This window comes from Triplophysa dalaica, chromosome 10 (genome assembly GCF_015846415.1).
Source record: "Triplophysa dalaica isolate WHDGS20190420 chromosome 10, ASM1584641v1, whole genome shotgun sequence".
In the NCBI taxonomy this organism is placed as follows: Eukaryota; Metazoa; Chordata; class Actinopteri; order Cypriniformes; family Nemacheilidae; genus Triplophysa; species Triplophysa dalaica.
In genome coordinates, this window is record NC_079551.1 from 10,630,657 (window position 1) to 10,657,576 (window position 26,920).

Consider the following 26,920-nt stretch of genomic DNA (forward strand, 5'->3'; position numbering starts at 1 on the left):
ATTACTTGTAATTGTTTTGTTGTATACAGTATATATACTTTGGATTTCATTTAATTTGTTTAATATTTCAGTTTTTGTGCTTTTTTCCATTTATTTCCATTTATTTTTCATAATTTTATTTTTATACATTTACCTTATATTTCAATTTCATATATCTTTCAGTGTATAAAGTTAGCCCGATTTCATTATACTTCATTTCTGACCGTGTGTGTGACAAATAAAATCTTAAATCTCTTAAACATTAACCCTTTTTTGGGGATCAATGTTTATTTTTTTACTTGATGGGTGCCTAATATGCAAAGACAACTACAAGTAAGCCATTTGCATGCATTTTTCTCTGAATTTTTTTAAAACTTTGGCCCTATCAAAACATTGAACAGCTTTTAAGAAACATAACGACAACTTCTCAACCAATAGTGTGAGTTTAGGGCGATATGGTCTGTTTTTTCAACCAATTCAGTTTCTGAATTATTTGTGCATTATATTAAGTGATGTTATTAAAAATCTTTAATCTTTAAAAATCTTTAAGCTGCATCTTTAAAATAGTAAATTATATTAAAATGCAATTGAAAAGAATGTTATCACTGTCCTTCCAAAACCTTGTACCTCCATATTTTGTGATTTAGATTTTCTGCGATTAATCATTATTATGAGTCACCCTTTATGTTTGTCACAGAGTTTTGCAAATAAAACGATTCAAAAAGTGCTTGTCAACTTCGATAACAATTACTGTAAAAAGTACAGTGTGTTTTCCATTTCCTAAAAAACAGCGAATTCGGTCAACAGAGGTTTTGGAAGAACAGCGACGAAATGTGAAATTCATGTACATCCAATGACTGACTTCTTACCTTTGGCAACCCATCCATATCACCTGAACCTGTAATCACAACAAGATACTATGATTAGTTTTAACATAATTGACACAACAGCAAGTACATTTATAAACCTTGAGAAACACAATAGTATCTGTCATTTCAAACCTAGATATTTGTATCAAGAAGTCTCACCTAAAGATCCATTCATATGGTGTGGCTCCATCGATCCCATCCCACCCATTGGACCGTCAGGTCCAGGACCCATTGGGAACTACAAACACATGGCCACAATTAAGCTCATTCACACAAAAACCAATACCTATTCTTATAAAGCAAAAAATTCCTTTTGCCAACGTACATTCGGTCTGTTGCCACCAGGGCCAATGGGATTCATCATTGTGTAGATGTTTTCACTGGAATTCGTTGAGTCTGTCAGAAAACAGATTACATTACTTATTAAACTGTGAACACATTTCCGAGAAGTATTGCTCAGCAAACAGCAGTGACAAGCAATGTTTGGCTGATGTATTAAATGCGTTTTACAAAACAAAGAGCTTTAAGCTAATCTTCAGTTACTGAGATCCTTTCTCAACTCCGCTTCATACTCATGAACTCTCAATAAAAGAAGAGTTGAAATTCAGAGCACAACTGCCGGTAAATCCCCGGGATTAGACGAAAGCAAACTGACCTCCTGGGCTTGGCATGATGGGAGTTCCTGGAGGTCCACCACCTCCTGGAGGACCCTGCATGATGAGAACGGAAAATGAATTCTCAAGATCATTTCAGAAAAAAGAATAGAACACAAAGCGAGTGAGACAAAATCTTACCACATAATTTCCTGGTGATGAAGATGAGTATGCTATCTGTAGGAACAAGCAGTGATGACATCACAAACCATTTCCAAAATAACTACGGCTGATACGGTTTTGAATTTTGAACACTTACTGAGTTTGAGTTAGGGTTAGGCCACGGCCCTCGACCACCAGGACCCCTGCGAAAGAGAGGAAATGCAAGCATTAGTGTTTATGTGTGAATAAGTGTGGCATAAATTATTTTAAACGTGCAAGTCAGGAGCAACACTCACATGTTCATGCCAGGCATACCGGGACCGCCGAGAGAGTTCGGAGGAGGTCTCATTCCACCGCCGTAGTTCTACAAACACAGAGATGGAGAACTTAAGCTCTCACTTCAAGTAGGGTAAAAGGCATTTGATTGAGAGGGATGTTGACCGACCTGTGGGCCCATGCCGCCCATTCCTCTGGGTGGATTCATCCTCATCGGGCCGCCCATGTTTGGATGTCCTAATATAGAAGATCACGGTCAGTTTAAAGATCCAGAATACCCAAAGTTACTGTATAGATTTTATATAGAGTTTATTGGGCAGGTACCTTGCGGTCTGGTGGGGTCCAAACTGTTTGGCAGGAGTGGCTGTGACCCTGGGATTACACCTGGAGGCTGAGCGGGAGTAAAAGAGAAAGAAAGAAATGCAAAGAATAAGCGTAAGGAAGAATAATACATCAATGTATTTAGCCAAAGGGGCGTGGTTTGTACCTGATTTGGCATACGGAGTGATGGGCGGGGTCCACCTGGGTACCGTGGAGACATGAAAGGCTACAGGCAGAGAGCCGAAAAGATGTCAATTTAAAGTGTACCACACCATACAAAGCAGTTTGACTGAAAACTGACATGATGTTTAAAGTGAAGACAAAAATATCATTGTGCTAACATATTCATTTCTTTTGTTTAAAAAAAATATTTTGAAAAAATATATATGTATATTTAATAGTTTCATCGGACACATGTGCCTGGCCCGTGTTAAATTCCCGTCTGTGTTTGGTTATCTTCTATTGTAAGAACACAATACCAATGCAAGTCAATGGGTAGAAAGTCCTACAGGTTTGAAATGTCATGATGGCGTGTAAATAATGACAATATTTGTATTATCCTTTAATAATTTAACGTAAGCTAAAACGTGATTTCAGAGAAATGAAACAATTATATTAACGTTTTAGCTGAAATGATTAAGGGTATTTTGAAGTGCCCACATTTAACAACACTGTGCTAATAAATAATCATGAAAGGTTTCATTATTAGAGACAGAAATCTTGGGCATCCTGAACTGAAAATCGGTGAAATGCACATAAAGTGACTCCTAAGCAACCAGCAGGAGGCGCCGTCACACTACAGAAAAACATCTAAAAGAACGATCTCACACTTTTACCTACACTCAAAAGGTTCTGGCCTTTCTATCAAAGTGTTCAATGAAGAAATCCATTTAAACACGTAACCGCAACACATATTAGAAAATGTAACCAATGGTCCAAAAATGGTTACATAATCAACAAAAACCTGCTCCATCTGCCTTTGCATAACACATAAAGTGTGTTTCTATATTTGTGTTGTGTTTATGCACTGTGTGTGAGCATGTTTGTGTGTGTTTATCTATGTGCGTGTTGAATTATTAATAGGATATTGATGGACTATGAGGGACTGAGTTCAGGCCGTAGGGAGGAACCAGCCTGACTAGATCAACCTCCGCTCCTCACGGGCTGGGCCGCAGTCTGCATTATTTATCTGAAAACATGGTCACTGGCTGCTCAAATTTGTGTGTGTGTTTGCATTTTCTGAGAAAACAGGGTAATGTGCTTTAGCTGGGGAAGAGATGAGAAACAACAAACAAGGAGAGATAATGTTTTCCCAGATAGGCAGGCGATGCATCTTGGGAAGTGAAAGAAATAAGGAGAATGTGGATGAAGACAAAGAGATGAAATGAGATAGAGGTCGGCCAAAGCACTTGGTGGGTGACCTACAAGTGGATCTAGGGTTCTTCATGGGTTGGAGAAGAAAGAGCCGGGAAACAGGGTGAGCGTCTTACCTGGCCGTGTGGACCCATCATGGGGTTGTTGGGGTTGTGAGGTGGGGGCTGTGCGTGTGGGGACGGTTGTGATCCAGGTGGACCCTAAATAACAGAAGAAAGATCGTTCAGTTTAAACAGCACAACGAAAAAACTATGTAAACGATTAAATCGGGAAATATAGCAAATTTTGTGCAACATCAGATTAGCAGTTTTTGCCAATGAAACAAAAGTTGACGCACAGGGTTTTGTGCGTCAACAAACGCTGCCTCTCCTTTCAAAGTCTACTAGCCTTTGTTAAAAACAGACTAAACCAAAAACTAGATTAAAGGTCACCTCTTATTTATAAATAAATTTATTATAATCTGTTTTTCATATTATTCAAAAATAACAGTCGTATTTTGTTTCCCCTTTCATTATAAAAACCTTCATCATTTTCGCACAAAAAAGGAGTTTTTACTATTGCCAAGTTTGAAGGTTGTTAATTCCTGCGGCATTAGTGGCATCAAACAAAACCGTAAACTACAGAAACCAAATTGGGCTCAAATTGGTGACCGTGGCTCAACCAAAGGGAGTAAAACTGGGGTGGTGCTTTGTCCAATATGAATCAAAATTTTATCAAAGGGGAAATATGATGAAAAGAGATTTTCCTTTTCTATTCATTATGTTGGTTGCTCCAGAAATGCGTCATCTTTCGAAAACCTTGCAGAAACAGAGTTAAATGCTTCTGAGGCTTAAAGGGACAGTTCAGCCAAAACAAAAAAATGTCATGTTAAACCTTTATACGACTCTTTCTTCTGTGAAACACAAAAGAAGATCATTTTGAGAAATGTCTCGGTGGTTTTGTGTCGATTCAATGGAAGTCAATGGGGGTCAATGTTGTCTGGTTACCAACAGGCTTCAAAATATCTTCTATTTTCTGCACAAGAAAGAAAGTCACACAGGTTTGAAATGACACGAGGATGAGTGTAGGAGGATCAATGTTCATGCTAGCTTGGTTTGAGCTTTGTTCTGCAATGCCCTGGGCATCTTCGACAACATCCATAACACAACATATGCTGATGACCAGCAGGGTCCTACATTACTGGAGTGCAGTCCATTTAATTTCTCTTAACACCACAAAGCAGAATGATTTCAGTCGTCTGTAAAACCATTCAACCCAAGGCAGAGTAGTTAATCAACCTATTTCCCCCTTCAAAGGGCATCTCCTACTGGGGTGGGCAGCTGCTGCAGGCTCTCCCCTCCTATCCCTTAACGGAGCTCCACCACGAGGCCTCCCCTGCGTGTCCAATATGGGAACGAGGCACACCCCTTCCACCTCTGTAGAGTGACTAAATAACAACTTGGGTTGGATTGTGCGTGTATGTGTCTTGGTTGAGGAGGGTGTGTGTGTGTGTGTTAAATGAAGCAATTAATAAAATCATTTTCTACCCAGCTAAGGAGATAACGGCTTGGCACCCAAATACAAGCCCCTCCCACCACGAAAGAACGACAGGAAATGGTATTCCTAGCGGGACGGTGCCATAGAGGACACCAGCCACCACGGAGCTCGAGCATCGCAATGAAGCAATATCGCTTCCTGACCAAAAGGGGGCAGTGTGTAGCTACTGCCGAGTAACTGGGGACACAAAGCACTAAGCAAAACAAAGCATGGGCAATGCATATTTCATTGTCTCCGTGTACATTCACATCTAATTCTATAGCAACAGACTTGCTATACAGCGGTCTTAGAAAGATGGTTTTTAATGGTGTTGTGCGTTAATAGTGTAAAAAACTAAGTAACGGCACAGAATACGTAATAAATATAATCTACTGTACAACATCTAGCCTCTTAACACCGAATGGGATAGTTCACCCAAAAATGACAATTCTTGGATCCCCTCTCATGTCTTTTCAAACCTGTATGAGTTTCTTTCATATGCAGAACACTAAAGATATTTTGAAACCAAACAACATTGACTTCCATTGTATGAACCCAAAACCACAGAGACATTTCTCAAAATATCTTCTGTTGTGTTCCACAGAAGAAAGTCATACAGGTTGACCTCTTTAATATAAGCTCGCAGCGACAAGTCTAAACAAGATCCTCGAGTCCTTTTAACCTTGATGGAACCGTGTCTCTCCAGAGACTCCGGCAAGTCTTCAGTCGTGTCTGAATTCTGTTGGCTTCAAGAGGTTTTTGTGGAAAAGGAGCTGACGAAATTCTCCCACCTTCTTCCCTCAAAACAACCCCATCCATTTCAGATGTTTCCAGCTACACTAGAACTCTGTCTTTCTTTTTTGGTCCCTCCCTCTCGCTACTCCGTCCTCCCAAGAGAAGCTGGTGCAGTGGAGTTTCGGCGTGAAGATTATTGAACGGGCCGACCTCTGCTATAAAAAAAATAATAAAACAATTTTTGCAGATCCGGGCCAGACGCCAGCACACAGGCTTTGTGCGTCTCTCGCTAAACTCACTCCCTCGCTCTGCGGGAGGCTGCTGGGAGTCTGGGCCTGCGAGGTACAGATTAGGAGAGTCTGGAGAGAGGGGATGTTCAGGAGGGTTTACCCCTTTTCACCTCCGTTCTTCTCTCGCAGGACAGCACCGATCGCACGGCAGATAGCGAGGTCGCGTGTGTTAATTATCACTGTGTGCTCCTGTGTGCGCTGGAGACACAATCAGATGTGTGCATGGTTGCATAGCTTCACTACCAAAACTTCTTTAGTGTGAATGGTTCAACAGTTTATTGTTGGTATTCGGCACATTATTTACCTTTCTACGTTTGAAATGTATAAAATACAACACAACTGTTAAAACATACAGCTGCAGAAACAAACTGTGTTCTGAGATTAGTGTTTATAGGTATGTTTAGGTGAAATCATCGTTTTTGTTTAATTCTATGAACTACTAACAATATTTATTTCCGATTTTAAAGAAAAAATATATTTGTATTTGCATTGATTTGCAGAAAATTAAAACAAGAGAAGAGATGCTCTGCATTTTTCAGACCTCAAATACTACAAAGAATACAAGTTTATATTCACTTCTAAGCAATACAACAGTACTATTTGTACATGTATTTTGGAAAAGTTTATTAAAATAAAAATTATTTATTATGTGATAACACTAACCCTCTCTCTTTCTCTCAACAACTAGTCTAGCTTTTGTTGAAACCAGTAACTTTGTATTGGCACCTACTGTATTATTGCTCCAGTATGACATCACTTATTGCTCCCTAAACTCTTTGTGAGTAGCGTTGGATAAAAGCGTTTGCTAAATGACAAAATGTGGATTTTTACCAGTTTTCATGTGCCTTGTCATGTTGTTATTCTTTCACATTATTGTTGGATGACACTCCTGAGGTTTGATTTCGTTGAAATTCAACAGACACTGGACTCGAATGGGCACAGTACATATAGAAATGCCGAACAAATATTTTTGGGGAACCTTTATATTTCTGCAGCTGTATATTTTTATATGTTTTAAAAGGGATGTAAATTAGTAGAGACCTGATGATGTTACATTGATATCAATAATGCAATTCTTGACTCCAAAACTGTTGCATTGTGTTTCTCATTGTGATGTCTCACTCTTTTTTTAACTATATTGGACTTCAATTACCAAAAAAAAAATGTTCATCTACCTCTTAATCTTGGACCTCGGTCTATAGAAACGATCAAGTGTTTAGTCCTACATGATGCTTTTTACAGAAGTTCTGGATGGCGATCATCCCCAAAATGGTCTGTGTGCTAAATTTGTGCAAAACACTACCAAACCCAGGCATGAAAATCAATCTACAAATTAAATATTTCAATATTTATCTTTATCAAATAAGCCATGGTTTACCGTGATTGTATAACCGCTTTCATTAAATAAAACAGCAAATGTAATGATATTACATCAAATATTATTAATAAAAATATGCCGAACAATGCAGTTCTTCAGACACAACAACAAAAGGTTTCCAAGCAACACAGACGCAGCAACACGCAGTGATCCTTATGTAATATATGTTTTACAACACGGTACAACCAAGATGCAAGAACTAGAACCAGAATTACTAGTTTCATAAATCACTTCTTTCATCCGTGTCTAGTTAATAAGACCAGAAAACGACCAACACAGTGTCTACACCGGCAACACGACACACGGCCTGCGCCGCGCCGCATCCATTGTGAACAAAGTTTCAAACTATAATGGGTTCTAATGCGTTCTATTGTCTTTCGTCCGGTGTAGACATGGTGTTACATTAAAAGGAGAAAATAAAACAGAAGAAATACACGATCCAACCATGGAAATCTTAACGGACCGCAACGTTTTCCAACCGCACTCTCCACTTATATTAAAACCAGATACAAAAGAAACAGCTCCAATTATTAGCGTAACTGCGTCCTGCAGCCGTGTTGAACAAGAGTGAGAGTAGGTGGTAGTTAGTCGATGTGAGGTGTGAAAAAGTGATATACTGGCCACTAGGATATATGCCAAGATATAATTGGTGTCACCAGTCCACAGCAACAGTATAATCAGGAAAGCATCCACGGAACGGTCTATTTCGCCACTGTTGCCTTATTCTTGCTCTTGCTCTTTCTCATTCTTTCATTTTGTGTCCTCGCTCTCTCCGTACCTCTCTTCTGCCGTGCCCTGGGCTGCTACCAGGAGGGAATTACTGCAGTGGAGCACAAAGTCCTCCCTCTTCCTCTCTTTCTTAGTTCCCTCTCTCGCTCTTATGCACACACGCGCTATTTATAGGATGCAATGTCACTCACGCAACAGTCAGATTGCTCCCTGCTCTGAACGCGGCTCATGCAACATTAACGCTCTCCTCCTCGGTTCTATATGCCGAGATGTGTCGCTCTACCTGATCCTCATTTCGACGTCTTCTGCTCTATGGGATGCTGGTGCTACATTTGATACCTTGCCACAATCGTATTCTATTCTACAGATTTGAGCATATCTGCGATATCTCTCATTGTCTCTCTTATCTTATAGATCATCTACTCCTTCTGCGGTTCTCTCTGATGAACTACTCGACGATCTACTGAATCTGCCACTTGATATGATCTCATCTTTGATGGGGTAGCTAAACATCTAAATATGGCTCTCTATCTTATCTTCTCTACGATGATCTACTAGATAATTGTTAAATTAGATCTTCTCTATGATGATCTACCAGTTGATCTATAACATTTGTCGTTCTTTCTGATGAAACATTAGATCATCTGCTGAATCTGGAGCTCTATGATCGAGTCTTTGATGAGGTAGCTGAACATCTACTCAATGTGCTGCTCTACCAGATCTTCTCTGTGACGATCTACAAGATTATTACATAATCAGCGGCTATATCTCGTCTCTCTGATGAACGATCTACTCAATCAGCTCAACTTCTCTCAGAAGTTGATCTAGATCCGTTGTTATCCAAAGGGGGCCTCAGGATGACTAATAATTTAAAGCCTTACGGCGTTTCATGCATTCTATCTTCTTAACGTGCTGGCTTCTCATGCTTAACATGGTCAAACATTGACATATTACGTAGTATTTCTGTGCTTGATAGACTCCCCCAAGGTTCGTATAGGTTTCCCAAAGGTTTTGTTCGAACAAGAAAAGTCGTTACGCTACAACTTTTCTTAGTCCTTGATTGTGAAATTCTCCCGGAAAAGCACAACCACCGCAATACGAAAGAAATAGTGAGCCCAAGCGTCAACCGACGAGCGATAGGAAGACCCGCCTATCATCAAGATTGGCTTCGCTGTGTCAAGATTGGCTGCGCTGTGGCCCTGCAGCTTTAGCTTGTAACTATTGCGATAGTTAGAGAAGTTGAGGTGTGTTTGTTTTTTCACTTTACTCTCATCTTCTGCTCTGTTTGATCTTTATGCCGATCTCCTATATATCTGCCTCTATCGATTGCTCTATCTGTTGTTTCATGTATTATGTGATGCAACTCTATCTCCACCAGAACTCCAATATAATCTGATCTGATACGTTATCTGCTGGTGTCTCTGACACTGTTGTTCATCTATCTGATGTCTTTTGTTCTATCTGATCTATTAAATCTGATACCTCATCTGTTTTAGGCAAAAGATAGCAAAAGATTGCATTATACATGTTATGAATAAACAGGGATTAAGCACAACAAAATAAACGAATAAAGAATAATAAACAGCTGAATGTATAATTATACAAATAAAGAGCTTTGAACATTCTGAAGTTTAAATCTTGATCAACAGCTTTCCTTTTAACAGACAGAAAATCGTTGTTTTTGCTAGTTACGCAGCAAGTAGCCTTAACAAGTTGGACCCGGGGTTTCGCTGAAAGAAACGCTCAACTGAGTGTTTGTTCAGGAAGGTGACTAGCTTTTGTCTGAGAATAAATAGCTCGATAAAGACGACTACGGCAGAGGAACTCCCGTAGGCACCTTGACTTTGGGAACAGTGCCCCCGAGCATTCTCCCAAATCCCAGACCTGAATTTAAAACACTCAGATATGTTGTTAGATATGTGTTGTCAAAGAGCTACAACCGAGCCAGCATGTTGTTAACCAGTCTTGGCCTTAGGGATTAAACAATCGAGGCATCCGACTGATCTCAGATCAGGGGCCGCGGCTCTCCGTTTGCGTCAGTGAAAGCTGCTACTGTACCAATAACTCATTTAAATACGTAGCATGGAAATGAATGGAAATACGGAGAGGGACTGATAGTGGGAAAGAAACATCTGGACGGAGATTAGAACAAAATAAAGGGGGTTACAGAAAGAGGGGAGGGTGAGGCACAGTTGACGTTGGAGGTTTAATGCGTGGGGTTAAAGGAAGAAGTTTAACACGAAGGGGAGAGAGAGCAGATCTTACTTGAAAGAAGCCGGGAGGCATGGGTCCACCTGGCATGCCGTCGTTGGGCGGCATGTTACCCATCACAGGACTGGGAGCTGCTGCTGCACTCTAAACACAAAAAGATGCGAAATCTGGTTTAGAAAAAAATAAAACAGGAAATTGTACATTTTTGCCATTTTTACTTCTCTTTGATATATTAAATGTTACATTGTTTTCAATCTTTCACTATTTTACATGTCAAACAGTGCACTCAATTAAAGCTTCTATCCGTAACTTTTTAGGTTAAAAACAAGCAAATCAGTTACTAACAAGTACATAAAAAAAAATCAACATTTATATTACCCTACATTTATTACTTAACTTGAATTATTATTTATATTATGTATTTATTATGATTTATTAGATTTCAAAAATGCATATTCATATTTTTAGTTAGTTAAGCTATCACATATGATCTGGGGGCAATCAACCCAAGAAACGTGTCATTTTTCGGTTTAAACAAAGATGGCGATATAGCCAAGGTACAGATTGCTTCAAATAAATGTTAAATCCAACTATTAGCAATTCTCAATATTTAGGATCAAAACATAGTATAAAAGTATTCACACTAAAAATCATTTAAAATCATTTCAGTTTTCTTTATAATAAATAATATATAAATAATATAAATATATATATAAAAAATCAATGACCACAATGACATCTTAGAGACGCGTTTTTTTTTCAATGCCCCTGTACTTGCCTACATCACTGACCCTTGAAACAAACAACTGATGTTCAACAAACCACAACATTTGGCCAAACACCAGGGTTAAAAAAGAAAACACGGATGAACATGTAGAATGTCTTGTCATGTGAGCAGTTGTTTAGGTTGAAGGCTACAGGCCCTCATCACCCCAGACAAAGCCAACCTCAGCCGTGTCTTTCCCATGCCGGTAAACAGGGGGAGAAGGGGGGATTACACATGACCCAACACCCCTCCTCCATCCTGTAATCAGATCCCCCTCTATCCATCCCTCCCGCTCTGGGTGGAGGAGGGCAAACCGCCTTGGTGCAGCTGACCTTAACAGTCCAGACACTCAGTGCTGACCCCAAGAGGTCAAAGAGCGCTGCTACATACACACAACATACTCAAATTCCTTCTTTTTAGAGCTCTCTCTCTCTCACACAAACAAGCTGTAACAAACAGAACTATACAGAGTTAAGATAACATTTAGCCATAAATGACGAGACAGGAAGTTCTGGCCCCTGACAGAAATGAAAGTTATACACAGAAAATATTCACTGAAAATCAACCACAAAACTCAATCCCTCCTCCGCTCTTAAATTTACTCAACCCCACATCATTTAAATCTGTATGACTTTCTTTCTTCGGCAGAACACAAAATATTAACTTTGGAGGGTTTTGGTAACCTAACAACATCGGCCCCCATTGACTTCATTGTATAGACAAAATCACATTTCTCAAAATATCTCCTATTTTGCTCCACAGAAGAAAAGAGTCACACACAGGTTTTGAATGACACGAGGGTCAATAAATGATGACAGAATTTTGATACGAAGGCTTCAATCTTGCTCCACAGAGGATTTGGGTTAATATCCTACATGACAATATTTTTCTTGCCTTAACACACTTCTACAAATATGTCAATCACACAAAACCCAACGAATTTCCATATCATCCACGCACAAGGACGCACTTTCTCATAAATGTGGAATAAAATAGAGCCAGAATCTGGCGCGGGGTAGATAACAGGTGAGGTAGGGCCAGCCACGGTGTTTGCATGCGGTGGAGGGATTGGCGAGCGTGTTTGGTTAAGGCGAGGGAGGGGCGGAGTGACAGATCGGACCGGTGAGATTTTGTTTACACAGCGGCTGGTGTAGGTTTAACCAGCACAATGGCTCCCACTCTATTGTCACAGCACACGCACGAGTGGATATATGGATGAGGACTTTCATTAACACGTACACACGGACGGATAAACTATGAGAAAATCACAGGGCACAATGACCGGCGTCCAATCAGCGGGAAAGATGAGCTACAGGAGTCGTTCGCAGCTCTTTCACAAAGACACACACACAGAGAGCTACTGCACTGCACTCAGGTAGAGAGGCAGAGGGCCCAATCGGCTTGTTGCCATGACAACTAAGACCTTGGCTCTCCCGCTCTCTGGTGCCCATTAAAACCCTCAGGCCGTCAATCACTTGCCTGGCCAGGGAGCAAAAGAGAGAGAGCAGAATTAAGATAGAGTTTAAAGGAGCCCGTGGCTTTTGATAGGCTTGGCTGTTTGCAACCGCTATCTCTTTCTCGACGACTAAAGCAGGCACATCCCAGATCGTGTTAAAGGAATAGTTCGTTCAGAAATGAAAATTTGGTCAATTATTACACGAGGGCTCTAAACAGTGTTGAAGAGAAACTTAAAATGCATAAGTATATATGATATTTGTTAAATCAATTTTAATTACATTTAAGGGCAATTTCCATGCAAATGTCAACCTTACCATGTTTTACCAAAGGTTTTCACCATACTGATAGCTCGGAGGTCAATATTTGAAGGTTGTAATACACACATGAGGTCTGTATAAAAGCTTTTAAAGCTTTATTTTTTAAAGCATTTGTTTATTTTGAAAGCATGGTTTTACATAGTCAGGTAAGTTCCGCTTTTAGAAATGTCACATCCATAACAGTCTATATTCCTTATAAATGGACAATGTTCAATGAAAAGGCATTTCTTCTTAATTTGTGGGGTATTATTGATTATTGTTTGCGCATTTTAATGAACAGAAACTGCATATCTTTCAAAAATGTGTCCTTTTTTTTTAAATCCATAACCGTGTTTATTTCCCTTTTTTATATAAGACTTGCGTACAGATTGAAATTTCCTAAATTCTGGACTCTGTACAGGGATTTAATAAAATCTAAATAGATGGTTTAATATATTTATAATAATACGTTCTCTTAGAGTTTATATTTCAATTGTTGACTGAAAATGTTACGTAATGTAAATACTTAATCCTGGAATTGCCCTAAAATATATTAGTAAGTAAACATACACGTTTTACTGTTGCAGTACAAAAAAACAAGTCTAACAACGTGATCCCAAACAACTCCAATACACACATATTGCAATGAAGCGATAATTTCAATATATTGTGTGGGGCTGTCAACCGTTTAATCGCGATTAATTGCATCCAGAATTAAAGTTTGTATTTACATAATATATTTCTGTGTACTGTGCCTATTAATTTTGTATTTATAACATATACATATGCATATATATCCATATATTATAATAAACATTTATATGCAATTCTAATAATTGGTATATATAAATAAATACATGTTAATATTTTGAACGTATGCATGCGTTTATAAACATAAAATTAATATACACAGTACACAGACATATACTATGTAAACACAAACTTTTATTCTGAATGAGATTAATTGTGATTGACAGCTCTAATATTGCGCAGCCCTAATTTACCCAATCATTTAATTGTTTTAAAGGAATATAAATTCTCTCATAATTTAACTCTCATGCCCTCCCAGATATTCTTTTAATAAAGGAATTATTTTAATTGAACTAGAATTATTAATATTGATATTATGTATTTATTACATTTAAAAAACAAATATATTCATATTTTCTCTAAATTATACTATCACATATGATTTTGGAATTAAGATAAAAAATTTGGATGAATAAACTATTACTTTAATATAACAGAAAAAAATAACAGAATTCAGATTCAGACAGCCGTTCAGGTAAGTAAATAATGACAAAAAATAACTTTCTCCCAAGCAATTTCTTTAATCCCTATCATGCCACCTTGTTTATTCTTCCTTCTTCCCTTAATGTCCAATGATCAATTAAACATGTACCAATCTCTTGGAAAGGTTTAACCCCTCACTCATCTGATAACTTCAAACGCATGTCTAACATCCACACACACGGTCCCAACCATCTGAAGTAATTAGCCACTGCTGTTTTAATTATCAGCATCAATCGCTGAGCTCGGCTGGGCAGCGGACAGGAGAGGAAAGGCTTAATCTGGCCATCGATCTGGTGCAGGGTTCCAGGATGAGGAATGGATCCGGCTTTATCTGTTCTTGGATGAACAGTGTAACCCAGATCACCTGCCGAGTAACACATCCACACCTATGCGGGTAACAAGTAGTCGCTGGCATCTCAACGGAGTTGAATGAGCAATACGGAGACACTGAAATTTTGACCTGCTTTGGCTGCCATTGTTTCTCAAAATATCGAATTATTTAGTCTACAGAAGAAAGTGTCAAATACAGTTTTTGAACGACATGAGGGATATCTAATTTCTCCTTCACATTTAAAAAAAAATAAAAATGAAGTACAATTTAAATCTACATTTGTAATAAAAAAAGGAAAAATCTACTAGGCAGCACCTCAAACTTTTTTTACTCTCTTGGCTGCGTTTGCTTTACTTCAAGCAAACATTCAAGACCGTTTAAGTTCTCTCCATTTACTGCCTTTCACCACACTCTTCGCTCCTCTCCTCTCCCACTCATTCTCCTCCTCTAGTCCTTATTTCCCAACATCCCCCACTTCCAATAACTCTGTCAGTGGAGTTGACTCCATAAAGATTAGCCAGTGAGCGCAAGCGGCCATAATCAGCAGTGCTGGCTGACAGATGCGCCTTTTAATCAATGGAGCGATGGAACTGCGGTCTACACCGTGTAGCATTGGGAAGCCGCTATGGAGAGGGTAGCTCCCTCTCTCTCCCCGTTTCTCTCCCATGGTGCCAACAGCTGTTGTATCAATCAGGTGAATTAATTACCGGTAAACAAATCTTCCGAGGAAACCCCTCATGTAAACCCCCTCCCCGCAAATACACACGCATGTACGCACATGCGAAAACACGGTATTCCCACAACCCCCAGCTTTTACAATCTCAGTGGCCTACAATTATGCTTGCTCAGGGGTGTTAACAAAGTCATGTTCAGGGACAGGTGTGTTTGCGTTTGTTTGTGTGGAAACAAATAGCGATTACTTTTTTTATACAGAATAACTTTCAAAAAGCTTTTTGAAAACTAGAAAGCTTTGACCCCAAAGCTCAACCTGTTATCTGTATTAGTTACAATGCAGAATAAAAGAAAACAATGCTTGCGAAGAAGCTAACTCACATTTGGTAAAACAACAGACGTACTGGCTAGACTTCGAGTGCACAAAATTGTCAAGTTTCAAAAATCGCACCAAGAGCTGAACAATTTATTTAAAATATAAAAAAAAAAAAAAAGCTTTGTGAAGTGTAGTGCTGCTTTCTTTTCTCAACATGTTGGATTATATATATATATATATATAAAATAAATATTTTATGACTTAAGACGTCTAAATAATTGAAAATAAATTAAACTCTTTTTACAAACTAATATCGCTTCACATTCTGCATTATTTAGCATGTTGTCGCATTTCACTCTTTTTTTTGAGCAGCCCTACAGGTCCACCCTACAGAAAGTTCAACCAAAAATGAAAAGTCTGTCATCGTCTGTCTCTTGTTATTTCAAACCTGTGTGACTTTCTGCTTCAAAAAATATACCTTAAAGAATGTAGGTAACCGGCGGTACCCATTGATTTCCATTGGTTATGTGTAAATACATTCTTTTGTGTTTCAGGTTTGCAATGACGAGATGTTAAGTAAATGATGACAGAATTTTCATTTTAGGGTAAACTACAAGTATATATGTTTTCGTGATAAATATAGAAAGTTTAAAATTTATTTTGAAGCTCATTATACCTTGTTTTTCACTTTCTTATCAATCTTGCTCTACATCCACTAAAAGTAATTGAATGATATAGAAACATGCCCAAAAGGGAAAGGTGAATTATCTACAGTCCAAATGAAATGGGACTGACACCCATGGCCTCACTGGGCTACAACACATGTTCTGCGAGTCACAAGCCCTGACCCAGCTCACCAGCTCACCACCTCACTGGCTGTGCCAGATATCTCACTTTATTCTCACAAGGGCCACACACACATTCACACGTGTGCGCTCTGTATCCTTTGCACGTCAATCAGAGCGACAAGGTCTGTGTGGACGCGTGCAAAGAAACATTCAAATCCAACAACAACATCATGTCACCCCTTTGAAATCAATGTATAAAGTACAGGTGGGTTAAAAAAAATCTTAAGTCCATGTCTCTCAAGCTTTTAGGATCTCCAAAACAGCTACTTTATAAAAAAAGACTCATCATCCTCATGTCAATCCAAGCCTGTATGACTTTCTTAGGGAGAACACAAACAACATTGACCCCCACAAAAATACAAGACAAAATATCCTCTTTTCTGTTCCACAGAAATCATTCCTCTTTGGAAAGACTCTGTAAAGTTTGGAACGTTTACATTCTACATTATTAAAATCTGGGCCCAATAAAATAGTGCGTTTCAAAATGTGTGCGTTTAAAAGCATTCATTTTTGCTGTGGAGAACTTGGAGATGTTTGTCACCAGGCAGTACACGTGTCGTGACAACCCCAGCTTAAGAAAAACTGCTTAGAACAAACAGAGAAAAATGAAGTTGTGACAGTGGAAATAACCAAGTTAGAAAGCACACCTGGTGCCGACAAAGAAAAAAGAAAACCATAAACAACAATCCCGCTCCAATCACTTCTCCAACAACCCATTTCTACAAGCTTCTGCCTGGTAAATAATACGACTTAAGTTCCCTCGCAAATCCACAATCCCTTGCAGATCATGAGTGAAACCACTGAACGCATGTCAGCCAACTCTTAACCAGCTGCGGCGAACAGTGGTCAGCCCACCCAGCCAGTGGTCAAATCCTGAGTCCAAGAACTTGCTGGAAAGCACTACGGTTCTCCACTTCCACACAAAGTTATTACACTGCCAATAGGTGCAGTAACATTAAAGCTAACCTAGGTTCAAATCGGTTCAAACTGTGCTCTCCTGAGCACTTAAACATGCCCTGCTCTTAAGACATTACAAGTACCTGAAAGCCAACAATCACAGCTGTTGAAGAAGAGGCGGTATGTGTTTAAAAAGGAACTCTGCTTGACTGCAAACGTCGGCGTGCGGCCGTGTGCATGTCATGCTAACCTGTGCTAGCATTCCCATCAATAAGTAAACAGCCTGACAAGTATCTCTCCATAGCACAGGCTTGACAGTCTCCACCTTCCTCGGAGAACAAAACAATACAATCTCATAGCACTCCTAGATTTGATAGGACTGAGAAGATTTTTTAAATGTTTGGCCCCTGTAATCGAATTTGTTCTTGTTTTCTGGTACAAATATCCTTAAATCTTTTAATCAAAATATATAAACCCGACAAGCAAATGTCTGCCAGTGAGCTAAGAAAAAAAAACTTGAATTCAGTTTTAATTTCTAATTTTTTAACAATATTGTTGTACCCAATTGGCAGATTTTTGTGCTTTTTTAAACATAAACCTAATTATTTCTTCACCAAGACTAGATATCTTAAGTAAATGTATCTTGATTTACAATTGTTTTAATAATTTGTACTAGAAAACAAGAAAATATTATTGTCATGCAACTATAAACTGAGAACTTGATTCGTTTTGGCTAATTTGGGAGCCTGAAAATGCAAAATATTAAAGAGCTTTTGAAAACAGTTATGTCATAGTCTCTGTATACACAAAATATGTGACTGTGAAAACAGCGACGTAAAGTACATGCATGTAACATGATCCTTGTTCAGATATGCATGTGCGAGCGCTGGACAACCAAATCAACAACATTTGCAGACTACAAAACTGTGCATGTGCAGCTCAAGTTACTTCGTTCGTAAATGTTTTTAACTCGTTTTCACAGATCCATGTGAACTTTTTGGATTTTAGGACATCGTTGTCTTTTAAACATACCATAAGTTTGTAATAGTACAAATTTGACATAACACTAAACGTAAGAACATATCACTAGGCAACAAAAGTCAAAATACCTTTCATGATTTCATTTTTCTTCTATAAACTAGACCTAAACCTAGAGAGCACAGGTATGTCTGTAAGAGGTCTGCTAAAGATCTGGAACACATCTGCTTTAGAAACATCTGATGAGCGTCTTAGAAAAGCAGTTTTACATATAGACATCTTAAATATGTCTGTAAGATGCGTATTTAGAATATATGACATCTGACAGGAAACCTCTCAGAGACGTATTTCAGATGGGCAAGCAATCCAAAAATATGTCTTGCAGATGTAAATACAGATATCAAATCTCCCAGATGTATGTGTGCTATCAGGGAATAAGATGATTGCAGAATCCAGCTGACCATAATCCAATCCTACCACATCTTTACAGACACAGAGATGTAAAAATGTACAAAAACATTGATGTTAGACTAAATCATCAGGCCCATTTGGTTGTGGTCTTCTCTGGTGGATACTATGACACCTGTGTATTCAGCTAAATGAACCAAACCTTTTAGCTGAAGCTCACTTTAACTGCATTAGCCATGTAGGAAGCATGGATGGAATTCAACTACGCTTGTATCATAATGCGATTAGAGTGACATTAGAAACCAAATACTTGGTGTCAAAGTGTTCGACAACGCAAGGTGAAAAATGGTGTGGGCTTGACGCCGATCTCAAAGTCTAAGGGGCACTTAGACCCTGGGGACGCCGCCAGGATGTGTGCAGCATACAGCGTTCAGACTCTCTCATATTTTCTGTCTTTATGCTTATTCTACATGTGAACACGCAAACCGAAAAGTCCCAGGGGGGATAACGGGGTTGTCTGTCTCCACGCCCTCGCTCTCACTCTCTCTCTCCCCACCCCCTCCCACAATCGAGTCTGGGTGTCAGGCAGCTCACAGAAGCCGTTGTCATGGTGACAGGTCCCGTCTGCGTTCCCTCCCTCAGGCATCTTAGATCCAGAGCGTTGCGTTTTTGAGATGAAGAACGGAAGTAAAAAAGGGACGCAAGAAAGATGATTAATAGAAGCATTGGCAAAGCAGTTTACAAAGAAAGCTCCATTCACATCGCGGCTGATTATTGATGGAGGTCCCCAGGTCGCTAGTAGGAGTTCCGTGCATCTGGATGCTCTAACGTTATTGGTGAGATGCATAACAAGTCATAGCTAATCACAAATGAGATGCATTATCTGATGTATTAAAACAAAATACAATTTTACAATAACAAGCCATCTAAAAATGAACAAGGAATAAATGAAAAAACTTAAGAAAGGGGGACTTCTGATGGGAGAAGCAGAGTTCACATTCATCCGACGGGACACCTAGGACTGGAAGACTGATAGAAAGCCCAAACCACGGCGTCCCTCACAGTGCCAACAAACCCAGCAGGCATCTCACACCCCTATTCCTGGCGCCCTCCGCCCTACACCTGACCTTTCAGACGGCCTCCAACGATCAACTCCAACAAATCTGCCACAGCATCCTACCCTGTCTAAACCAGGGCCTGCGTGCAGATCCACCCCTACATTTGGTCTGTATCATGTAACACCCCCCTAAAACATTGTGCACCTGGTGCCGGCTAAAATAAGGTCTAATGCTGAGACCATGTCAAGAAGACCACCACTGTCCGTTCTAGAAAGATGTCTACAAAATAGAAAACCAAGGAATAAAACACCAGAACAATGCAACTACAGTATTGTTTCCCCCCCCAAAAATCTAGGTTGACCCAATGGTTGGGTTTATCAGTTTCTGATCCAAAAATGGGTCAAAACAACACAGGAATTGGTAGAGTATAAGTGCAGTCACATGAAGTCTTGTTTCTTACTTATTACAGCCCTTGACTTCCCCCCATCGGGCCATCCAGCATGTTAATTGCAAGGCAAACAATTCTCGAGCCCACATTAACCTCCCGAAGTCTCCCGTGAGTGGAGGTTAGTTAAGTCCTTTTCAAAAACATTGACGCCACTGGACAAGTACCAGTTTGAAGCTAATCCCATTGGAGGAGGGACCCCTTCCGTTTAAAATTCTCACAGCGGGGGAGCGCTGATGAAAGTACAAGCGATATGAGCCACATCAAAGAAGGTGCAGAGAGAGACAAGCGTTAACGCTTTGTTTGACTACTATTCTGTTAGTGATGGTTGGTGAGCTGGTTTTATGTCAGTTGAACAATATAGCATCGGTCATTACATCGAAATGGCCCTTGTATTCAATTCCCTTGGTGTGCTTTGAGTTGTTCCCGGTGGTGAGGCTATTTAAATAGTAGTTCACTGTGAATTTAAAGTAGAAATTAAGAGGGTAATGCAGAGCAGAAATGGTTGTAAAAGGAAGCCATTAGAAGTAGAATTTGGCAATCGTTAATCACATTAGATAGTAAGTCACTAGCGTTAACGTAGCTGGTGGTCATTAGCTTAGTCTATTAGAAACTTTGGTAAACTAAAAGTGAATGGTGAATTGCAGAATCAACTTTAACCTACAAATTTATAGCAAAGTCTTGATTGTGTAAAGACACATTTATACCAAGAATGATAACAATAAAGATAGCTATAATGATAGTTATAATAACGTCGACACCAACAGACAATATAGGCCTATATGTTTATTCTAAGACTGCGTTGTTGTTTCTTGTTTAAAAGCACAAGCCGTTTAAAATCAACGATCAACACATTGGTGTGAATGGGTCTCATGATCCAAAGATGCTAAGAGGACATTTTGAAGAATGTTGGTAACCCTATTGGACCTCATTGACTTCCACTAGACATTTCTCAAAATATCTTCATCCGTGTTTTACAGGTTTTAAACAACATGAGGGTTAATAAACATTCGAGAATTTTCATATTTAGATTAAATATCTCTTTAATACTCTGGGAATACAGAGCCACAGATGCAAAATGACTGGACAGATGGAAACAAATGAGTTACAAACTAGCATTAACATCCTCTGCTTGCTCACCCACAGTCTCATGTCACCCCCTACCAGCCCTCATTTTCTGGATTCGATCGGACACAGGTTCCTAGACCAACCATGTCCTCTGAATCCGAAATCCTGTTCCTTTTCAACACTTGACGGTCCCCCTGCCACCCCCTCCCCAATTCCCCGCCCCCTCTGCCTCATAAGCTTGCGGGAAAGTGCAGAAAAAAATCCTTTGGTAGGTCGGCCAGATTAAACTGCCACTGTAATCCGCTTGGCTTTCACCTCCTTGTCCTCGACTGAGAGAGGGAGAGAGAGCAGCGAGGAAAAGGATTGTTGGGTAAAAAAACAAGGGCAAAGAGAGCATTGAGAAAACAAAGGCCACGAGTGAGGCAAAAAAGTGACGTAAATAAGCATGAAAGAAGACACCGAATAACTCAAAAAGTGAAAAGGAAATGGATTGAAGGGAATAAACTTCTTTTAATTTATACATTTATTAAAACCTTAGAATTTTTTTCAGGTATTTTACACAAAAATGAAAATTAATTTATCTTTAATAAATTATAGTTCACACAAAAATGAAAATTAATTTATCTTTTTTTTCACCCTCATGTGATTTCAAAACATGTATGACTTTCTTTCGTTTTCAAAACACAAAAGAAGATATTTTGAAGAATGTTGATAACCAAACAACATGACCCCATTGACCAATGACAAAACCAGTTTCTCAAAATATCTCTTTTTGTGTCCCACAGAAGGAAGAGTGATACACAGCCTTTCAACAACATAAGGGTTAATAAATGACGACCAAATTCATATTTTGGGCAGAATTTCTACATACTTGCATGCTCATGCCAATCCATAACACGCACACACAAACCAATAGAGCCCTGGCAGAAAGTAGGAGGACATCCAGGGAGAAGAGGCGGTGATATACGACTGAAGCACTTCTAACAGCAAGAGCAGTGATGGACAACTCTTAAGACCAATAAAACTCAGCGCGGGAGGAGGGTGAGGAGAGCCAAGGCACGAGGAAGTGACTTTATCTTTCCCACAAAATGGGAGGGGGTGAGAACAAGGGTAGTAGATTGAAGAATCACTTCCTAAAGATGTTAACAGGCTTTCCATTTCCAAAGAAAACATATCGGACACAGCCGTAGCTCAGTGCTGATAACCAGCAGCTTTAAAGGTGTAACCTTGATCTAAAGAGGGTAATTTGAGGGCCTGTGATCAATTGTAAAGCAGTAGTTCAAAGAGAACCCCCCCTCGACCAATTCCAGACAATGGAACACTTAAGCACACAATCGTCAAAAATCCGGGAGCTGTCGTCGAGTAACTTAACCGAATCTAAAAAGGGTTTTCCTTGGACCGTCAGCAGGCATTCAATGAGAAAAAATGACTAATTGATGTCGATCTCCCAAACAAATATTTACTATACGTTACTTGCATCCTAGTTTAGACCAGCCTAGAATAGTCCTTTTTTTCGCAGACCGGTCCTTCGGAGACGAAGGATGGAGAGTTGTGGGCAACACTCAAATTGAATCGTTCACCGCTGTGAATGCCTGATAATCTTAGCCACTTCATGTCCAAGGTCCTTTTGGCTAGGAGTGTTAACCTTTTCGTTCTGATGAAGCCCATTACAGAGAATAATCGTACGCCAAATGAAGACAAATGATGTGACCACAGTGTGTATGGAGCAGGAAATCCCTGATCACTGAGGCCTCCATTCAAGAGCATTGATTCGCTTCCCAACCAATGTATCCAGCCAGAGGAACTAAACGCTCGCGATCAATGCTACTTAGCGGATTATTGACCAATCGGCGCCTCTCTATCTGACATTACAACAAAATTTACATTTAAAGATATCACACGGAAATGTGGTCCTCACAAACGCTTGAAGATGCTAAAATTGTAGCGATTTCATCTGTACTTCAATCTTATTTTAAATCGAAGTATTGACTGCAGCGAAACTAACAAATTGAAGCTGTTAATACCACAGCACACAAAAAACAACTAGGTAGGGTTTGTGTGTGTTGGGGGTGGGTGATTTAACACCCTCCAACGGTCCCAAAGCACTGTAGTATTTTGCATACACTGCACAGTGTTACCATGGTGACAAAGTCCGATTCTAGGCCCTGACCCACGAGGCACCAACCAGTGCGCACATACCCTTACATCAGTCCGAGCTGTGCCCATCCAAATTTTAATTTACAAGACCTTCACCTGCAAAAAATACACCACTAGCTCTTTACACAAATTTTTTCATTAACGTTTTGATTAAATTAATGCATTTTTTTGCATTGGTCATCACAAACAGGTTATAACTTTAGTTTCTGATATGAACAAAACATTTGTTTCTGCCTATAAACATCTGAACTGGCACATTTCTGCGGAAGGTATGTAATGATGAAATTGACAAAGTATGTAATCCTCAGCGCGTGTACTTGCGCATAGACCTATGATGGAGACGGAGAGACAGATTTCGGATGCTCAGTTCAGCTGAACCTCATTAATTCAGAAATGGAAATCATTTCTGCATGGAACACAGCGGAGACGAGAAAGATGGAACGAGAGAAAGCAATAGGGAAAAAAAAGCAACGGAAGAAGAACAAACAGGAGAGCAAACGCAAAGGACACATAGTAGAAGTCAAAATATTTCTCTTTTTACCTAGGGAAGAGTTTCAAACCTTGTAACCAAATTTTGATTTATTTTAATCCGGTGCACATTTAAATACAGTATTATAACCTTAAATCCGACTTTGTTTAGTTTTATATTGCTAATGATCTGATCACAAATAAACAGAACACCGGGGCTAGTTGTAACAGGGGCTGGATAAACAACAACCTGGCCACTAATGGTTATTACGTTCCTTTAAAACTTGAGGATGTGTCCATACAGAAATTTACTTTGAAATATTTCACTGAAATAAGAAAATCACATGTCTTATTTAATTGAGTTGGTCATTGTGAATGGATATGTCCGTCATGCGCATCGCAGCACATTTAAGAAACCGTTATGACATCACAAACTGCAAATGGCAACACATGTCAAAACTATTCATTTGTAACACAATCAAGCCACGAAAAACTGAATTACAAACAAGAGTCATTTCAATCGAACATAATAATGCCACAGCCACATAAATACATTCATGAAATAAAAGCTGCAACAGGAAACACAGTAGTAATATCAAAATACCATTCATGTTCTGACGTTGAGCCTATAGCGAACAATGCCATTGAAAAATCAGCTTTGGCAGTCAAAGGCTCAAATTAATTAGCGCAATTAAATACAATTTGCAGCAGTGTCAAAGCTTTCATTTTAGGTGGCCATATTCTGCATGTTGAACCATTTATTACAGAAAACATTTATTTTACAGACTTGCACTAATAAATTTGCATAAACCAGCAAACAAATTAAAGAGACAGAAATGGACTGAGCCAAAACACACTTCATTCAAACTTTGGTCAATAGATAAAATATACTAAAGCTGAATTTTTGGTTAAAACTGCCCTATACAAATGTTAAATCGTGTCATTCTTTCAACTCTATATAAATAAATTAAATTGAAGTTTAACGACATGTGCTTTTTGTGAACAAAAAAAACAAATGTATTTGTATGTTCTCCGTCTCTGTTTTACCTTTCTATTTTCCTATTCAATTTTATTATCTAATTCTAGCCCTTATTCAATATGCATGTAAATAAAATTCTAACACGTTGGGAAAAAGCCATCTTCTTCAGAAGTGGATTGGTCCTGAACCCTCCCCTTCCAGCTTCTGTAATGTGGGGCAGTCTCTAATCTGACCATGCACGATTTGGATTACAAACCCTCCGACAACAACCGCTATCACAGCCTCTGCATCCCCCCCAAATCAGGTCAACGGCCCATCCCCCCAGCTTTCAATCATGCCCTTCTTTCTCACTTGCTTACATGTGTCGAAAATGTGACAAACTGGCTGCATGGGGTTGGTAGACGTCGGGTTGCCCAAAACTTACTGTGGCTCATTATTTATTAACAACACTGTGTTATTTCCCTTTGTTTACATGTGTATGTTCAGCATTGACTCAATATATTACTATACCAGTTTATTATTCAACATAATTTCAGCCATTGTGGTTAACAATCGAATTAATGACGCTGCCATATTCGCCATTATGATTTCATAATTACTAACAAAAGGCAATAATACAATTCAAGAATTCAATATGAGAGTTAAATTAAATAAAATGACAAGACATTTTCACTATACAGTATTGACAAAGGGAAAGATTTCATAATAGTAATAGCCAGACGGAAAAAAAATTGAGATCGAAGCATCTTCACTCTCGAAATCACAGAGGGTCAGATTTTAGGGGCAAGGTGTGATTTAACATTTCAGACAGCGGCGAGATTTCCGATTGGCAGCTGAAAAGCCTGTGACCTTTCTTTGACCCCTTAGCCTTTATAAACTGCAGCAGTTATTAAACGTTCGATCCTGCGTGGCAAAGCCGACAGGTATAAGATTGCCATAAGAAATAACTATAAGATCCATAAATGAGACCAAACAAGAAACAAAGGAATGACAGTCGTCAGAATCTCGCAAAAAATGTGCAAATACAATGACAATCTGAGGGCATTATTATCTACTGTAGATTAGAGGGAAGCATGTGTAGAGAACTTCCTGAAAAACCATACAAACACTAAAACAAGATCAGAAACCGGATCAAACGCCAAGATGTGTGACGTTTCCTGTCTAGACGTGCAAGAACAATACGTGTTAACAATACAGGAGATTTAACAATCCGGCAATCACAGCTGACTGAAAGCAGAGATTTGAAAAGAGAGGCATTAAGTGTTTCAAACAGAGACAATGTTGCACAGAAGAGCAGAGGAGAGCATAATGATTTGACAATGCAGCTGGGACTGCGCAGACACACACAGAGTGGTGAAAACAGAAAGCTTGAGCACACCTGATCAGCAGCCCAGAGGCGCAGATACAGCTTTCTCTCCATCATACAAAGCTCAAGCACTCAGCCTCTATATGTCATCATGCTTTAGAATCACACGACAAAAAGAGATAAAGATAGAAAAACAGATAAATAAGGAAACACAGAAATAAAGACATGTCATCTTGGTTAAAAAAATAAACAAAGAAATGAACTTGAAATTAATTAAATTAATAAAGAAAGAAAGAAAGAAAGAAGGGTAAAAGGAAAGAAATAAAGGTAAAAAAGACAGGTCAGAAAGAAAGACAAAGAAAGAAAGGTGAGAAATAAAAACAAAGAAAGACTGGTGAGAAAGACGAAAGACTGTTGAGAAAGAAAGAAAGACTGTTGAGAAAGAAGAAAGACTGGTGAGAAAGAAAGAAAGAAAGAAAGAAAGAATGAAAAAGAAAGAAAGAAAGAATGAAAAAGAAAGAAAGAAAGAAAGAAAGAAAGAAGGGTAAAAGGAAAGAAATAAAGGTAAAAAAGACAGGTCAGAAAGAAAGACAAAGAAAGACTGTTGAGAAATAAAAACAAAGAAAGACTGGTGAGAAAGAAAGAAAGACTGTTGAGAAAGAAAGAAAGACTGTTGAGAAAGAAAGAAAGACTGGTGAGAAAGAAAGAAAGAAAGAAAGAATGAAAAAGAAAGAAAGAAAGAAT

The 26,920-nt window shown here is 39.0% G+C and overlaps 1 protein-coding gene across 1 annotated transcript in view; it reads right to left on the reverse strand.

Moving 5' to 3' along the window:
• ssbp4 (single stranded DNA binding protein 4) overlaps positions 1–26,920 on the reverse strand; it is a 53,363-nt gene that overhangs the window by 3,659 nt on the left and 22,784 nt on the right. Inside the window, exons 5-16 of the mRNA XM_056758367.1 lie at positions 10,487–10,576; positions 3,691–3,774; positions 2,367–2,426; positions 2,204–2,270; positions 2,049–2,116; positions 1,900–1,967; positions 1,761–1,806; positions 1,643–1,678; positions 1,504–1,558; positions 1,174–1,244; positions 1,008–1,086; positions 849–877 (exon numbers count right to left, since the gene is read on the reverse strand). Coding sequence (XP_056614345.1) covers positions 849–877; positions 1,008–1,086; positions 1,174–1,244; positions 1,504–1,558; positions 1,643–1,678; positions 1,761–1,806; positions 1,900–1,967; positions 2,049–2,116; positions 2,204–2,270; positions 2,367–2,426; positions 3,691–3,774; positions 10,487–10,576 — 753 coding nt within the window. The remainder of the gene's footprint in view (positions 1–848; positions 878–1,007; positions 1,087–1,173; positions 1,245–1,503; positions 1,559–1,642; positions 1,679–1,760; positions 1,807–1,899; positions 1,968–2,048; positions 2,117–2,203; positions 2,271–2,366; positions 2,427–3,690; positions 3,775–10,486; positions 10,577–26,920) is intronic.